The sequence below is a fragment of the Passer domesticus genome, chromosome 25 (assembly GCF_036417665.1).
Source record: "Passer domesticus isolate bPasDom1 chromosome 25, bPasDom1.hap1, whole genome shotgun sequence".
NCBI classification, from domain to species: domain Eukaryota; kingdom Metazoa; phylum Chordata; class Aves; order Passeriformes; family Passeridae; genus Passer; species Passer domesticus.
In genome coordinates, this window is record NC_087498.1 from 5,951,020 (window position 1) to 5,964,435 (window position 13,416).

Genomic DNA, 13,416 nt, shown 5'->3' on the forward strand with positions numbered 1-13,416 from the left:
AACGCCGCTGCCTCACCTGCCGAGAAGGTGCCTGTGGGTGCAGCGATGACAAAGGAGTGATTCAGGATCCCAGACATCCACACCCTGTGAGCGCACGGCTCCCGGCAGCTCCCGGGCGGGCACGGCGGGCAGGGAGCAGGGGAAACCCGCCTGGGCTGGGTCTAACCCGGCTGGGCTCGGTGTAACCCAGCTGGGCTCGGTCTAACCCGGCTGGGCTCGGTCTAAGCTGGCGGGGCTCGGTCTAACCCATGTGGGCTCGGTGTAACCCGGCTGGGCTCGGTGTAACCCAGCTGGGCTCGGTTTAACCCATCTGGGCTCGGTATAACCTGGCTGGGCTCGGTTTAACCCATCTGGGCTCGGTTTAACCCATCTGGGCTCGGTATAACTCGGCTGGGCTCGGTGTAACGTGGCTGGGCTCGGTCTAACCCATCTGGGCTCGGTGTAACCCAGCTGGGCTCGGTGTAACCTGGCTGGGCTCAGTGTAACCCGGCTGGGCTCAGTTTAACTTGGCTGGGCTCGGTGTAACCTGGCTGGGCTTGGTTTAACTTGGCTGGGCTCGGTCTAACCCATCTGGGCTCGGTGTAACCCGGCTGGGCTCGGTGTAACCCATCTGGGCTCGGTGTAACCCAGCTGGGCTCGGTGTAACCCGGCTGGGCTCGGTGTAACCCGGCTGGGCTCGGTGTAACGTAGCTGGGCTCGGTGTAACCCGGCTGGGCTCGGTGTAACCCAGCTGGGCTCGGTGTAACCCGGCTGGGCTCGGTGTAGCCCATCTGGGCTCGGTGTAACCTGGCTGGGCTCGGTGTAACCCGGCTGGGCTCGGTGTAACCCGGCTGGGCTCGGTGTAACGTGGCTGGGCTCGGTTTAACCCATCTGGGCTCGGTGTAACCCAGCTGGGCTCGGTGTAACCCGGCTGGGCTCGGTGTAACCCGGCTGGGCTCGGTTTAACTTGGCTGGGCTCGGTGTAACCCATCTGGGCTCGGTTTAACCCATCTGGGCTCGGTCTAACCCACCTGGGCTCCTGGAGCCGCTGCACAGAGCTCGCCCACCCTCGGGGCAGGGTTGGCACGCTGTGCCCACACCGGTTGGCACGGCAGTGCCGCTTCCAGCACCTCAGCTCCAGCCTTTGAATACCAACGGAAACAGCAGCATTTGTTATTTATTGATTTATTTATTGATTTGTTATTATTGTACAGCGGCAGCAGAGTCGGAAACCCCTAAACCCTGCTGAGAGCAGCCACCTCCCCCCAGCGCTGCCCACGCACTGAATTCCTGCTAAAACTGAAATTTCATCCTCAGCAGAACTTTACCGAGCCCTTTCCACGTGCTTCAGTGGGATAACCCGAAGGTCAGCTCCTGTCCCATAGGGCTGAGGGGCTCAGCAGGACCCCCCAGGCGACCCCAGGTGTCTCCTGCTGTTGTGTCACCCACGTGTGTCCCCACCCTGAGGGACACGGGCACAAGCTGAGGGCCAGCAGCTCCGAGCAGGGCGCCACACAGGGCTGGGGAAAAAATAAAAAATAAAAATATCGTCCCTGGGGCTACAGAGTGTGAAAGCCGGGCTGAGGTGCGGCACACCTGGGCACACCTGGGCACACCTGGGCGTGCTCGGCTCCTGCTCAGCAATGCGGTAACGCCGCATTCCTCCTCCCCAGCCCCGCCCGGCGGCAAGGGGAGCCAGAGGAGCCCTGGAATGTCTGAAGGGAAAGGGAAGCGAGAAGAAACCCTGGATGGGATGGGACCTGCCCCGAGCTGCTCGGAGAGCCCCACGCCGAGCCCCTCTGTGGCCCCCCGGGTGTGAGAAGGGCTCCCACCGACCCCGCAGAGCCACCCAAGGTAAAACATCGCCTGCAGTGCCAGGCTGCACAGGTTCAAACAAGAACAACACCGAGGGAAGGGCTCGGCACAGAAAATCAACTGCAAAGCGAGGAAATGGGAAAGGGAAAATCAGCTGTGAACGGGGGTGCTCAGGGAGAGGGGGTCCCTCAAAGCCCTGGTGGCACCAGGGGCTGGAACAGCCCCAGCGCTGTCCTGGGCAGCAGGGGGGGAAGGTGTTGCAGATGGAGATGGGAACTGCTGCTGGAAATTCACCACAGCAAATAAATGCAAGGGCTGGAACAATCTGGGGTGGGTGGGACAGACAGGGGATGCTCACAGGGCTCCAGTTCCTCTCCAGCCTGTGCTGACCTGTGCCAGGTGTGCCCACAGCCCTCCGAGGGCTGGGCGAGACATTCCCTGGAGAACAAACACCATTCAGTCCCGCAGGAAACCGTGCTCTGAGTCACGGGACGTCCCCTGCCCTGCAGGAGCATTGCCGAGGAAAGCCTCTTCTCCAGGGGCGGATCGGCACCAGCTGCTGCTGCCCGTGCCCAGGGGCACCACAGGGGCAGGAGAGCCTGAGCCCTGTGCCCGGCAGGATCCGTGTACCAGGCAGGATCCGTGTGCTGGGCAGGATCCGTGTGCCAGGCAGGATCTGTGTGCAGGGCAGGATCTCTGTGCCAGGCAGGATCCCTGTGCCAGGCAGGATCCCTGTGCCCAGCAGGATCTGTGTGCAGGGCAGGATCCCTGTGCCCAGCAGGATCCGTGTGCCAGGCAGGATCCCTGTGCAGGGCAGGATCCCTGTGCCAGGCAGGATCCCTGTGCCCAGCAGGATCCGTGTGCCAGGCAGGATCCCTGTGCAGGGCAGGATCTCTGTGCCCAGCAGGATCCGTGTGCCAGGCAGGATCTGTGTGCCAGGCAGGATCCGTGTGCCAGCCCTGCAGGGCAGGAAGGCTCAGGCCCAGGTGAAGCTGGGGACACTGCACAGGGACATTGCACAGGGGACACTGCACAGGGGACACTGCACAGGGGACACTGCACAGGGAAAAGGGTGCTGCTTCAGGACGGGTTTGTAGTTCAAGCACACAGAAATGGAACAATACTTAATGCTGCTGTCACATTTTCCATGGAAGGATTAAGAAATGTCTGAAGCACAATTCCTGAAAGCACGTTTGCTGCACGAGCAGCTGCTTTACAATGGGACAAAACCAGGCACGGGGATAATTTGCTTATGCAGAGCAGGATCTTGGCACGGGGCAGGGCAGAGTCTGGACTCCCAGCCCCCTCCAGCCCCCGAGTTCCCAGGGCTGGGATGAATCCTCCCAGCTCTGGGCAGGCACAGCCTGAGTCCTGTCAGGCACCTGCAGCCTTTGGGGGAAAAACCTGCAAGAGTCACGGGACATGGGCTGGAAGCACTGGAGCTGCTTGGGAAAAGGAAAACTTGGGAGGTTTTGTCAGGGGTAAGAAATTATGTCTCGTGTTGTAACTTTCTGATAACCCTCTGAGCTGGAAGATTAATCATATCAGTAATAAAGGAGGTTTTCCTCCACCTAATCTTTTCATTTCCCATTTTAATTCAATCCTGACCAGCAAACCACCTCTTTATTCCAGCAGAGATGATTTAAATCACTGGCTTGGCTAATTACCATGATCTCCTTTAAAAGCACTTCAGGAATTCCTGATGAAATTCCAGTTCATGTTCTGAAAACCTGCTCTGAAAGCAAATAAAACTTTGAACCAAAGTGCCACTGACCTACTTTGGGTTTAAATTCCAGTAACTCTGGGAGCTGGCTCCAAAGGGCAGCAGTGCTGTGAGCCCAGCTCCCTGTGCAGCCCCGCAGCCGTGCCAGCTGTGGGCACAGCTGGGGCAGGACTGCTGGCATGGAGGGCACAGCTGTGGGCACAGCTGGGGCAGAACTGTGCTGCCAGGGAGGGCACAGCTGTGGGCACAGCTGGGGCAGGACTGGTGGCATGGAGGGCACAGCTGTGGGCACAGCTGGGGCAGGACTGTGCTGCCAGGGAGGGCACAGCTGTGGGCACAGCTGGGGCAGGACTGGTGGCATGGAGGGCACAGCTGGGGCAGGACTGGTGGCATGGAGGGCACAGCTGTGGGCACAGCTGGGGCAGGACTGTGCTGCCAGGGAGGGCACAGCTGTGGGCACAGCTGGGGCTCAGGAGCTGCCCCTCACCCAGCCCAGCCCTGGGGCACAGCAGCCGTCCCAAATCCTTCCACACAGCAAGGCAAAGGCTCGGGATTTGCCCTTAAATTGGGTTTTCCTTTTCCCCCCAGCTGCTTTCCCCACGCCATGGAATTCCCTGTGGCCTGGCCCTCGATGGGTTGGCACAGAATGCCTCAATATCCCCAGAATCCCAGTATCCCAGTGTTCCCAGTACCCCGAGTGTCCCAACGTCCCCAGTGTCCCCGTGGAGCAGGAGGGCTGGGCTGCACGGCCCCCCAGGCACGAGGCCCACGGCGCAGGGCTGGCAGGGCACAGCTGGCACTGTGCCCACTTCCCACCGGGACCTTGATAAAATGATCCTTGCAGGGGAGCAGCGTTATTTTTGTCACATCCCTGCTCTCTAAACAGGAAAATATTCCATCAGGAAAGCGTCCAGCTCTCCTCTGGAGGATTTTGGCTCTTCCAGGTGGAATGGGGGGGGTCTCTGCACCCTGGTGCCAGCCAGCAAACCCCCAAAAGCCTCTCCCTGCAACATCCAGGGCAGAAGTTTAAACCTTAAGCCCCCTTTAAGTTTAAACTGACATTTAGGGACATTTAGGAGCCCCTGTAAGGCACAGATTGCCCCTGTGTGACACCAAGAACACGCTGTTTGCTGCTCCTGCCTGCCCAGGTAGAAGAGAGGCTGGTGCCACCTTTGCTGCCCTCCCTGGCACAGCCTACGGAGCAGACAAAGTCCAGCAGTGCCCGACCCTTGCCCACTCACAGACACGTGGGAGGTGAGGCAACAGCTCTGTGCTGTTCTTGTGATGCTGCTGAGCCCACCCTGGGGTGCCACACTCAGGGAGCTGGCACCGAGGGACAGGGCACTGCTGGCACCAGAGCACAGGGACAGTGCTGGCACCAGGGGCACAGGGACAGGACCAGCAGCAGAGTCCCCGTGGCTGTGCCCCTGTGACCTGCCCAGGGCAGTGACCACTCCTCAGACCCCACGGCAGGGCAGGGTTCTGAGGCAGCCATGCCAGAGCTGTGCCAGAGCTGTGCCAGAGCTGTGCCAGAGCTCTCTGCAGCCTGAGTCCATCCCAGCCTGGGGAGGCTGCTCTGGGCCCAGCAGGCACAGCCGGGCTGGTGGAGCCAAACCTGCTTTATTTTATTCATTTGCAATAGGACAGGTCCTTAACAAGCCTTGCTGGGCTTTAGGGTTTGCAGGGCTTTAGGGTTTGCTGGGCTTTGGGGTTTGCAGGGCTTTAGGGTTTGCTGGGCTTTGGGGTTTGCAGGGCTTTAGGGTTCCCTTCCCCTTTTCTCTCCTTGCTCCCTTGGGTGTTTCAGGGTGACCCCCCCTGCAGCAGCGTGTGCCCGAGCAGATCAGGCACCCTGGAAGCCTCCTGGGCGTGCTGTGGGGCTGTTCTGGCAGGAGGGGCAGCTCCCGTCCCCTGCCAGCCCCTTCCAGGGCAGCTCTCCTCCCGCAGCACGCACCCGCGGCGTGCCCGGCGCCTGCTGTGCCCAGCGCCTGCCGTGCCCCTGCCCATGCCAGCGCGGAGTGCCAGCCCGGCCCCGGGCGCTGAAACCAGAGCCGGGCTCCTGGAAACCTCCGCGGGGATGGGAAAAGGGCCAGGAACGGGGATGGGAACGGGGATGGAGCAGGGATGGGAGCGGGGATGGGAACGGGGATGGGAACGGGATGGGAGAAGGATGGAGAGGGGATGGAGCGGGGATGGGAGCGGGACTCTCTCCTGCTCCGAGTGCATCTTCAAGGGCACCTCTGGTACTGAGGGCACCCCGCTTTACCAAGGTCACCCCGCTTTACCAAGGTCACCCCCTGGTACCAATGTCACCCCTGGCACCGAGGGCACCGTGCCCACCCAGCCGTGCCAGGAGGATGCCCAGTTTTTGCAGAGGCGCCCCGGTGCAGCCCAGCACCCCCGTGCCCCTGCAGGGCAGTTCCAGGCGGGTCTCCCGGCCGGCGCTCCGGAGCATCCTCCCCGAGCTGCCGCGCCCCGGGCTCCCCTCCCGGCGAGGCTCGGCTCAAGCCGCTGACCTTGCAGGGGAGGTTCAGGCACAGCGCTTCCCCCGTGACGTTCAGCTCGTGCGGCTCCCCAGGCACAAAGCCCGGCTCAGGCAAAGTTGCGATTAAACCTGACAACGTCCTCGTGCAGACTCTCCCAAATAAGATTTAGAACGGCTAAAATTAGTCTAATTTAGTGTTAACCATTAATCGTTTTATCCACTTAATTCAATTTAAATGTCCACACAACGAGCTTGCATAGGCTTTGTTACTGAAATCTAAACCAAAATTGAATTAATTGTTGTTAAATTATTAAATTAGATCAACACAATCTGAGTGCTGCCATGAGAAGTGTTTGCCAGAGATGATTACCAGCTGATTGGTTAATGCTCAAAATTATCCTGAGCTCCGTGTCAGCCCAAAAGCTCCAGCTCTCAGCATTTGGGAAAGCACGGACCTCTCCATCAGTATTTCATGAACAAAAATACCCTTCCCAGCCCTCAGGAAAAGACCTGCAAACACAAGGCTCAGCAGGAAACAAAAACCCTGCCTGAAAAAAAACCCCAAAACCAACCAAAAATCCGTTTTGTAGGTGAAATGTCACAGTGACAGCGCCCTTTGTGCCAGGGGCCGGAGCAGCCCCGCCTGTGCTGGAGCTGAGGGGCAGCACGGTGACCCCCGAGGGCAGCCGTGCCCTTGAACTTCCCTGTCTGGTCGCTGTCTCCTCCAGCTATCTTTTCTCCAAAAGCCATTTTTTTTGAGTGTTGCAGCAGTGAAAAAGCACAGCCCGAACCCAGGGATCGGCCGCAGCCTCGGCTGCCAAGCTGGCAGGGAAGATAAGGACCCTTTATTTAAAGCAGAAAACCCCAGACGCTGAGGAGGGATAGACAAGTCTTTAGCAACTTTTACAGCCAGTCTTGCAATACAATTTCCTAAGCAGACTCAAAATTGCAAAAATAAAAGCAAAAACTCCAAGTTTCAGCAGGAGCGTTTCCCTGGAGCAGCCCAGGACGTGCGGGATGTGAGGAGCCAGGGCTGAGTCACTGCCCCGCGCCCGGCACGGCTCGGCCTCGGGAAAACCCCTCACATCCAAGGGCCTCGGGAAAACCCCTCACATCCAAGGGCCGGGCCCCTTTTTGGGGCTGCTCAGCAGTGCCCAGCTCCTGGGCAGAGAGCCGGGCAGCGTGGGGCACCCGAGCTGAGGAGGAGGAGGGCAGGAAGGACATGAACTTTACTCCTTCCACATCCACCAACCCCTCCCTAAAACTGCTGCTGCAGCATCAGCTGATATTTCAATTGCAGAGCAATTCCCGTCCTCTCAGCCCCCTGGACCAGCCTGTCCCAGAGCCCCTCATCTGCTGTAGATCCCAACCACCCCTCGAGGCTTCAGCAGCTCTCTGGGCTGGGCTGAGATGGAGCCCAGAGGGCCCCTGCAGCCGGAGCAGATGATGGTGGTGATGGTGATGATGATGCAATCGTTCTTGCACCATCAGCAGTGCTGGGGGTTACTGGTGCAACACTGCCGGGCTGCAGGCCAGGTCGGAAACAGCACCGGGCTGCAGGTGGCACGGAGTGACACAGGGGGGGACACAGGGGGGCACAAAGGGGGCACAAAGGGGGGCACAAGGGGGGCACAAAGGGGGGGACACAGATTCAGCACGAGGTGCAGGAAGAGTGAAGAGTGGATCAGAAGTTGATGTCCCTTCTCCATCCTTGGACTTTCCCGAAGTTCTCTCACTCCCAGGAAGTCGGGGGCTGTCACACCTGCAGAATCACCTGCTCATGGCTGGTGAGGCACCTGGAGAAACCTTCCACGAGCATGTCACACCTCTGCCCGGTGACACTGTCACACCTCAGCCCGGTGACACCGACCCGCTGTGTCCCCAGGGTGTTTTCTCACTCCTTCCCCACAGAGTGGCAGCAAGGCAGGGACATTTTTCAGAATTGGCCACTGGCAGCAAGGCAGGGACATTTTGCAGAATTGCCATTCACAGCCCCGAGCCCTGACCCAAACGCTGCCCTGTTTTGGGAGCTGTGGGCACAGACCCTGTCCCTGCCTCCCAGGCAATATATTTGTGTGAAGATTTGAAATATTTATTGCAGAAGCAGGTACAGAGCTGCACAGCAAGCCAGGCATCAGATCTCTGGTTGGGGGATTCGACTGAGACAATCTTGGGGGTTTTTGGAGGAAGGAAAAATAAGTTTTTTAAGAGAAAAAGAAGAAATTGAAGGAGGGATGGGAAAACACAAGGAGAAATGGAAGGAGAAAGAAATGGAATGAAGAGATAAAAAGAAACAAAAAAAATGTAAAAAGTGGGAGAGGAAAGGGTTTAAAAAAAAAAAAAAAAAAAAAAAAAGAGTGGGTTTTTTTTTCTGTCTGGCCGGATTAGGGGCAGGAGCTGCCAGGCGCGGGGGGGCCGGGCTGGCCCCGGCTCCGGGCCCCGCTCCCGGCCCGGCCCCCGCCCCGCCCGCCCCGGCAGCGATAAAAGGCGGCGGCGGCGGCCCCGGGCAGCAGCTGCAGCGGAGCGGCTGCGACAGCGACAGCAGCACAGCCCCGCAGCACCACCGCACTGCTCCCTGCACTGCTCCTGCACTGCTCCCTGCACCGCTCAGCCCTGCAGCAACACCGCAGCGCTCCCTGCACAGCACAGCACAGCACAGCACAGCCCGCAGCAACACCGCCGGTAAGGGCTGAGAGGGGACGGGATGCGGTGGGATGGGGAATGCGGTGGGATGGGATGGGATGCGGTGGGACGCTGCTCAAAACGCGTGGGACCAGCAGCGAGTGCCCCCACCACAGCCTGGGGAGGGTGGCTCTGTCCTGGGGAGGGTGGCTCTGTCCTGGGGAGGGTGGCTCCATCCTGGAGCACCGCAGGGACAGGGTGGGTGCATTTTCCTGAAGCAAACCTTCAGCAAAAATCCCCATTTAGAGCACAGCTGCGGGGAGCTCAGGGAGCCGGGAGAGCTCTGCCACCACAGCCGCTGGATTTAACTCACATCCCCCTCTCTCTTCTCCTCCAGAACCCACATCCAAACCCACTGCTGCAGAACTGAAATGGAAACCATGCACGAGCTGATCCCCTTCGCCAAGGAAATGCTCAGCCAGAAGCCCAACAGGAAGATGGTCAAGCTGTACATGCTGGGCAGCGTGCTGGCCTTCTTCGGGGTGGTCATCGGCCTGGTGGAGACCGTGTGCAGCCCCTTCAGCTCCCAGGGCAGCCCGGAGGAGGAGGAGGACAGGAGCAAGGCCGCGGCGCCCCGGGAGCAGCGGCTGCCGCAGAAAAGGGAGGATTTGGTGCTGGCCAAGGGCAAGGCTGCGCCGGCGCTGCAGAGGGCCCTGGTGACCCGGCAGCACGCGTCCTAGGCTGGCCACAGCACCCAGAGACTCCGCCTGCCCAGGGGGTTCCAGCACGAAGAGAAGGCTCGGCTGAAGGAGGCTGCCCGTGTGAGCCTCGCCACAAGTGAAGGGTTATATTTGCTGCCGTGCAGCAGTGGGGAAAAATACCTTTTGTTGGTATAAACCCGCGCGCGACGCACAGCGCGGGTTCTTATTTTTCTTACGGACGCATTTTACACCGTTTTGCAAGATCAATAAATATTTTATATGGTACCGCTGCTCTCTCTTGCTGCGTTTGTTTTCAAAGCCTTCCCGTGCTGGTTTGCAGAGGTTTTGCTCACACCTCTGGCTCCTTCTGGGGGGCAGGGGGGGACGCAGGGGGCAGGGGAGGAGATGAACCCAGCGAGGCTGCTCTGGGGGCTGTTCTGTCTGTCTGTCTGTCCCTCTGCTCCTTCCCAAGGTGGCATTTGTGTCACACGGGTGCCACATGGCCCGAGCTGGAGGTGGGGCTGTGCTTCGGGGGTTATCTGGGTTCAATGGCACAGATTTGTCTCTGCCACGGCCACGTGGGCACAGAACTGCTTTAAAATAAATCAAACCCCGTTCTTGCCCTGGCACTCCTCCAACAGCTGCTGCACAGCTAAAAATCTTCAAACCAAAACCAAAACCCTTCCACCTTTCCTGGGATCTTTCACAAGGCCACCACAGGCACCTGAGTGAATTTTGGATTGCAGAGTGCCAGGGGAATTTTGGATTCCAGAGTCCCAGGGTGTCACAGATGGAAAAAGCCGGAGATGGCCCAGTCAGCCCGGCGGTGTGCAAACTGTTCCAGGCTTCAGGCTCCACTCAGAGCGCTGCCAGGAGCATTAGAGGACTTTCACCTATTTAAAAAATGTTCTGGGGCTTAGCAAGAATCTCTTGCATTCAGGACTGTGTCATGTCAGTCAAAGTCTGCAGCCAGCCACAGCTGAGTGATCCCGGCTGCACTGCAGAGGGGAGGGCAGGCAAACAGGCCCTGCCAGCCCTGGCCAGGGCAGAAAATCCTCTTTATCTGCTCAAAGACGCCCTCAGGGCAGGAGCAGCAGGGTACACACCGCACAGAACCTGGGAGATGACCAGCAGTGTGCCACTCTCCAGCTAAAGACAAAATAATTGAGCCAAACACGGCTCATGGAAAATGAAAAAGCCCTGCCAGACCTCAGTGCCCAGTGCACAGCTCCTCCCTGAGCTGCACAACGCAAGACCAGGACCTGAAAATGTCAGAACACGGCTGAAGTTCACAATTTCATTTTCACAATACGCAACCCACAACTCATTTTACTGACGATTATTTCTGTTACCAAAACAAACCCAGCAGCACCAAGTGGAGAAAGAATCCTACCCAGCATCTGCACAAAAAATCTGCTCAAGCTTTCACATTTAAAGGACTTTTCCTCAATTAAAATGATAGGTTAATTTAAAACAGTATTTGAGAATTACTCCATTTAGTCTGTGACTGAATGAATTGATTCTGTAACTGAATGCCCTTTGGTCTCTGGCAGGGCTGACCAATCCCACCCCTCGCTGACACCGGTGGAAGTTTCTTGGGGAAACTCGAATTCAGGCCTGAAGGGGTCACCAGCTGAGGAGCGCCATTGCCCTGCCCACCCCAGCTTTTTAAGGGTTTTTACATTTCGGGGCAGGAAGGCCGGGCTGGAGCTGGCTGTGCGACCCCTGGGGCAGGACAGGGCAGGAGCGGGGTGCCCGTGGTGGTGTCGGGGGGATGGAGGCGCTCCCAGGGCTGCCGTGTCCTGCCAGCTCACGCGGGTCACACCCAGGGGACAGTGCCAGCCCGTCCTGGGCAGCTTTAATCCCCCTGAGCCCCCCGACCAGCCCTGCCCTGCCAGTCCCAGGTGTGCCACCCTGCCTGCCCCGCGGTCGGGCACTGGGAAAGGGAGAGAGGGACCCCCTGAGCCCCCGGGGGATCCAGGTGAGCCCCTCCAGGCTGCCCCAAACCCCCGGCTGTGCTGCCTGGCTGCCCACACCTCCTCCTCCCAGTGAGGAGCTTAAAGCAAAGAGGGTTGGGAGCAGTCAAAATAGCCTCGGCTAAGGCAGCTCAGGGGATTAGGGAGCTAAAGCACAGCCCTGCTCGGCAGGGCCCGCGGAGGACGGGCTGTGCCCTGCTCCTGCCCTGCTCCTGCCCCTCTCCTGCCACTGCCTTGCCCCGCTTCTGCCCTGCTCCTGTTCCTTCTCCTTCTCCTTCTCCTTCTCCTTCTCCTTCTCCTTCTCCTTCTCCTTCTCCTTCTCCTTCTCCTTCTCCTTCTCCTTCTCCTTCTCCTTCTCCTTCTCCTTCTCCTTCTCCTTCTCCTTCTCCTTCTCCTTCTCCTTCTCCTTCTCCTGTTCCTGCCCCTCTCCTGCCCCTGGTCCCGCTCCCGACCCTGCCCTTCCCTGTCCCCTGCCCCGTTCTTGCCCCTGCCCCTCTCCTGTCCCCTCTCCTGTCCCTGTCCCTGTCCCTGCTCCTCTGAGACTTGTCTCAGTGTGGTTTATTCCAGCCTGTAAAGGTGACACTTCCCTGGTACATTAAATTCTCAGGGAAAAAACGCAGCTGGCACAAACTCAGGTGGGTCTTTGTGTGCAGCCATCTTTCAAAGATCTGGTTTCAGCCTGGAGCTGTCACCCAGCCCCTCATGCCAGGGGCTCAGCCCTCCCCTGACAGCTCAGCCACTCCAAAGGCAGGGGCTGGATGTCAGCAGAGAGCCCTCACTATGTCAGCGTGCACACTGCATACCCCAGGGGCTGCCAGGCTAAATTTAGGGGTGCAGATAAGAATATCAGCCTCAGCCCAGCTCCAAGGGCACTGGGAACATGGACAGCGGCCAAGGCTCCCAGCAGCCGCTGTCCCAGCAATGGAACTTCAAGGCAGAAATTCCCAATTTGGTCACACAGGGAAAAAAACACAAATTTAGGGCTTGGAAAGGACTCAAACATCATGGGATTGTCTCTAAAGCAGCAGAACTGTGATGTCAAACCAAAGCAAAGCCATCCCCCAATCCTCTCAGCTGCCCTGGGACTGGGAGGGCATTTCCAGTGTGGCCTGACAGCGATGGGACCTGCAGGATGTGCAAGGGGAAAAGCAGAACCGAGGGCAGCCAGCCCTGATATCGTGGTGGCCCCGTCTGTAAAGGAAGGAATTGGAGCTGTGTTCATGGCAAAGGGCACTGCGACAGCAGGGAGGGAAAAATAATATTGGAATGTCTATGAGATAAAGGAAAGCAAGAGGGGAAAGAAAAAAAAAAGGAAAAGGAAAATCTTCTGCATTTGATCAATATTCAATAATGATTTGAAAAAAGCTGAATGTCATTCATAAAAGGGGAAAAAAAATAAAATTAAAAAAAAGAAGTGGAATCCAAATTCCTGCCAAGTGTTTTTGAGCCTTGGAGCTGCCTGCACGAACCTGCCCCAGCCCCAGCCGTGCCCTGGCACCTGAGGGGCTCCCCAGGCTCCCCGCTCCCCTCTCGGGGTCTGCCAGGACACGCTCCCTGCCCAGGGTGGGCACAGGGCAGGAGCACCCTCGGGAGCACAGCCCTGGGCACTGGGACAGGGACAGGGAACGCACCCGGGGCCACCCAGAGGGGTGATCCAGGACAGCAGGGCTCGGGCACAGGGGGCACAGCTCTGGCACAGCTCTGGCACAGGGGGCACGGCTCTGGGCAAAGGTCTGGCACAGCTCTGGCACACAGGGCACAGCTCTGTGCACACAGGGCACAGCTCTGGCACAGCTCTGGCACAGGGAGCACGACTCTGGGCACAGCTCTGGCACAGCTCTGGGCTCTGCCCACCAAGCCTTGCAGCAGCCAGGTCACAGAACCCTTCCCCGCAGCCTTTCCTGCTCCCACCCCCAAGAAAAAGTCCCAAAGAAGTTCTTGAGCAGCTGGGGGTCACAGCCCTGCCCTGGGGAGCCCAGCACCAGCTGGGGGTCACAGCCCTGCCCTGGGGAGCCCAGGATGAGCTGGGGGTCACAGCCCTGCCCTGGGCAGCCCAGCACCAGCTGGGGGTCACAGCCCTGCCCTGGGGAGCCCAGGATGAGCTGGGGGTCACAGCCC

The 13,416-nt window shown here is 58.9% G+C and overlaps 1 protein-coding gene across 1 annotated transcript; it reads left to right on the forward strand.

Moving 5' to 3' along the window:
* The first annotated feature begins 8,501 nt into the window (after positions 1-8,501).
* On the forward strand, positions 8,502-9,607 carry G0S2 (G0/G1 switch 2). Its single transcript, XM_064399036.1, has 2 exons — positions 8,502-8,681; positions 9,019-9,607. The coding sequence occupies exon 2, from the start codon at positions 9,053-9,055 to the stop codon at positions 9,359-9,361; it is 309 nt and encodes a 102-aa protein (XP_064255106.1). The 5' UTR covers positions 8,502-8,681; positions 9,019-9,052; the 3' UTR covers positions 9,362-9,607.
* Positions 9,608-13,416: the final 3,809 nt, after the last annotated feature.

Bases quoted from the DNA above. Each gene is read 5' to 3' on its own strand.
- G0S2 (XM_064399036.1), top strand. From the start codon at position 9,053: ATGGAAACCATGCACGAGCTGATCCCCTTCGCCAAGGAAATGCTCAGC.